General features: G+C 45.2%; 1 protein-coding gene across 1 annotated transcript in view; it reads left to right on the top strand.

Annotated features, from left to right (window-relative positions):
* The window catches only part of T265_04440 (hypothetical protein), a gene marked incomplete at both ends in the record, with an annotated part of 9,696 nt that extends 6,726 nt beyond the window's left edge, over positions 1-2,970 (top strand). The window contains one exon of the mRNA XM_009169189.1: positions 2,761-2,970. Coding sequence (XP_009167453.1) covers positions 2,761-2,970 — 210 coding nt within the window. The remainder of the gene's footprint in view (positions 1-2,760) is intronic.
* Positions 2,971-4,184: the final 1,214 nt, after the last annotated feature.

Genomic DNA, 4,184 nt, shown 5'->3' with positions numbered 1-4,184 from the left:
TTGAATTTCACTCGTTACTTCCACAGTACACTGAACGCAGGGTCAGAAAATATCAAAGTACAATATTGACGCACGACAGTACCTATTATGCCCTCGGAACAGACTACTTGTACAAAATGCTTCTTGTATTCGATGTGAACGCTAAGAAGATCCACGTTGCAGTCAACAACCCGACCGACTGAACCCTTGTTTGATTTGCACTTTTGCCGTGAGCGTCCATCGCCGATGCGCACCAGGGAATCGACGTCATTCAATCGTCAATTTTGCTCCACACGCGTGAGGATTTTCGTGAGGAACACTGTTCTCAATTTATTTAAACATTTTGCAGTGTTTGACACTTCAAATAAATGCGTGCTTGCAGCCTCAAATTGTTGTTTTTCCGGGCACGATGGGTGTTATTAACATTAGCCTGAGTACATTTGTCATCGCCGATGTCGCTGTTGTCGTTTGAAGGTATTCACACGCAAAAGCTATTGGTTCTTGACCTACACGCTCCGTTATCAACATGACATAATGTCGTGAGGTAGATTGGGCGTCGGGACATTCTGTTACCCCTCCAGTTGTAGGCTGAATTACTGTGAGGGGTTCAGGTAACATTCATATCGCATGTGGTAGCGCAGGAAGTGTCGGTCACCTAAAAAGGACACATGCTGGAGATCCGCAACGATCTATAACTAAAAAATGGCTTTGGATGACAGTCAAAACACACCGCAGAATAACCGCTTGGAAACACGCAGTCTGGTCTAAAAAGGACTAACCCGACATTACACTTTGAATGGAGTAAAGCTCTCAAATAGCACAGGACGGACAATTGCAGCAAAAAATTGAGGTACACGTTTAGTGCACGAAAAAGTAACGAGTCCAAAACGTTTTTTCCTCAATTCAACAACTACTCTCAAACACGAAGAGAATTCAGTCAGCAAAAAGAGAGTCCTAAGTAGGAGTTTGATGTGTGCAACGGGGTGTCAATAGGGCGAAACATTTTATCAGGAAATAGTCATAAATACTTGGGGCGAGCGAGGCTCGCAAGATAAAATGCGGCCACTGATTGACACAAAGACGTCACTAAACAGGCACACCAACCCCCCCAAACGGTTTCGCTGATCTACGTGGTTTGCTGGTGGGTATTGGGGCTTGGCAGCAGCAAGCAGCTTTGAATACCATGACATTTTATGCATCAGCGGACACGAATCCCGAGCAGCTCCCCAATAAATCCGCGTGAAAGATGATGTGTAGCTACTCCGACGCCCACGCACTTGACCGTTCAGCCCACAATCGCTCACCGAATCACGAGGTTTGTCTTTCTTTCATACTCACAAACTACGTCACATTAAGCTGACTCATCGGACCCAGATTTCGGACCAGATGTCCGCTACCTTCAAGAAGTTCCTCCATGTCACAGGAGTGCCACCATCCCCGTCCTGACGGACTTGCTGGTACGTTGGGAAAGGGTCTGATTTCATATACCTTTCCAGGCATTGGGGCCACTCGCAACCTGTAGAGAGTGTGTTGTTCACGTGTGTAAAAAAAGAGCACAACTGATAGTAAACACGCAACAGGACGTAGGTGGATTTTGCCTGAGATAGAATGTGATATGTGGAGAGTCGCAGGTAGCTGTTGGGCCTCAAAAACGCCGAATGCCTTGTTGTCATCCTGAGAGGCCTAATTTGGTTCGCATTTAGTGAGTCTTACGTTCATGGCGGATAGATTTGGATGTGACCAACCAGGTCTATTAATCCTGGAGGCCTGAAAATCTTCGCGCATCCTCACCTACTTGATTTTTCAATGCACTTGGATAGAACTATGGTAGACGCATTGACAACTTGCCTTAATGTGCATGAATGAACACTCTTACCAATGTCACGTTGGGAGCGTTGAAGGTTAGTCTTATTCCAACAAACCAGGCCCTGTAGACATTAAAGCCTGTTGTCGTTTACACGAGTATTTTCTCACATCATCCGTAACGAAACAACTTATTGACGTCAAGCTTTGTGTCAAGCTCGGCTATCTGACAGATCACCAACGAATGCGTGCGAGCTACAGAGATTTCGACACATAGACACTGCTCTATTTGTTTTCTAATTCTGAATGGTTTTATGACGCGTCGACTGTCCGTTGTGTTGTCGGATCCGCAGGGACAAAATTTTACATGTGAATTCTGGCTTGAATCTTGGCTACGGTGAGATTACTCATTGCAGGCTTAATTCAGGTGCTATGTCCACTGGTTAAAGATAACCAGCTAGGAGTTGCACAACAGCAGAATAAGAGTGCGGACATCAGAGGCGTGCCTCAGAACCTATGAATATGGTATCGTTCGGGTTCAGTTTACTTTACGGAAACCCAAGGAATGCGCCTACCTGATGAGCCCGAAAATGGGCGAAACCGGTCGTTGGGTGTCGGTGGATCTTCAGCAACCTTATGAGTAGTATATTACAAACATATAAATGTATTGGGATATCTCGAATATCGTAACGACTGAAACATGAGGGGACGTGGCGCAGCACACTCAGTCGCCTGGAAACACCAAAAACGATAGATTCAGTTGGGTTCCAGGTACGTTTCTCGAGAAACCAAATTAGTTTGGAAATGAGTGTATATTCGCCAATTCCGTGCAATTTGGTTTCAAGTAAAACATAAGGTTGACGGAAACCCGGAGACTGCGCCTACCTGATGAGCCCTCAAAGTGGCAAAACCGTTCGTAGGCTGTCGACGGACGTTCAGCAACCTTATGAGTTTACTTTGCACTCACATCTTCGGAAGCATTCATTAGTCATTAGTCTCCCCTTTGGGGGAGGTCACAACCAATACCTTTATATTCCGACAAATACACAAATGCAGTGCAATTTGGTTTTCACGGGGGACTCAAGCGACTCTCTTGTTTATGATATTCTTCAACTGAATGTGTTGCACAAAGGCCGACGTCTTAGGTTCCAGTTGGTACGATATTCGGGATATCACACATTCAGTTGAAAAACATCATAAACGAGAGATTCACTTTAGTCTGTAAACTGATTTGCAAATGAATGCACTTCTCGAAAACAGTCTGCAATTCCGGTTCAAGTAAGACATAACTTTGCCGGAACTTCGGAGAGTGCATCTAACTGACGATCTCCAAGAAGGACGAAACCGGTCTCAAGCAGCGGTATACTGACAGCGTAAACGGAGATTTTAAAAACAACAGTCGTGTTACGAGAAGTAAAACCTCAGTACGTCCTCAGCCATGTCGGTACCCCATTTTCTAGCGCCCATTGATTTTTGAACCGCGTTTGCGATTCAAGTGGACAAGCGGAGAAAGGTTGGTGCGCCGTCCTGAAAAGCTGCTTTGTTGACTGTGGCCGACTGTGGCAGGTTACATGAAAAGCAGTTCTTGACAGGAGGATATTTTCGATCCAGTGAAGATATTGATGTTAGACTCATTTGTAACAGGGTCCCGAGTTAACAGCATCACCGATGTTGAGTGACCAATGATGCAAACGACACGTGACAGGGCGTACAATTCGCTTGGTCGACGCTGTCATCGTTCGAATGGACTCGCTAATCGGCATGGTTGTTGGCTTACCATTTCACAAAGATTCCGCATTCCGGAGAAGCTGCCAAAATAATGCGTGCTGAATTTTGTTGTTCAGTAGAAAACACCAACTAAACGGCTCTAAACTATTGGACAACTTGTTTTTAAAAACCCAACGTCTTGAGCATCTCCTTGAACTTTCGTGGATACTCGTTCATTGTAAGCAAACGTTGAAAAGCAGTTCCACACGTTCCGTAATCAACCCCACCTTCCATTAGTCGCGATGCAGGGTTACAGGAAAACCACATACTACTCGCGCGCCTCATCAGTAGTGTCCCCCGTTACACTGGTAGAGATCATGAAAATTATGATATAGCAGATGTGCATGTGGATTACCTACTTCATTTCCCCGGAGTGTATTGGGTTGAATCTATCAGAATGATAGTTTGCAGAACTGATAACCAGAAATGCGGTGTTTGCTTTTTATCCAACCGAAGAATGTCCTATTAGCCGACTTGTCTCTATGGGCTTCTGTTTTGTCAGTGAATTTTCTACTACAGAGGCCGTTATTAGCGGCAATGGTGTCATTTTGTAACTGCCTGGCGCCGGTTGAGTGTGAAGTGCCCGCCAAATTGATTGGTGCAATTTGTCCGACGGGTTTCCAGGTTATTAACTC

Source organism: Opisthorchis viverrini (genome assembly GCF_000715545.1).
Source record: "Opisthorchis viverrini unplaced genomic scaffold opera_v5_76, whole genome shotgun sequence".
Taxonomy (NCBI): domain Eukaryota; kingdom Metazoa; phylum Platyhelminthes; class Trematoda; order Opisthorchiida; family Opisthorchiidae; genus Opisthorchis; species Opisthorchis viverrini.
This window is presented reverse-complemented; position numbering and strand designations above follow the sequence as displayed.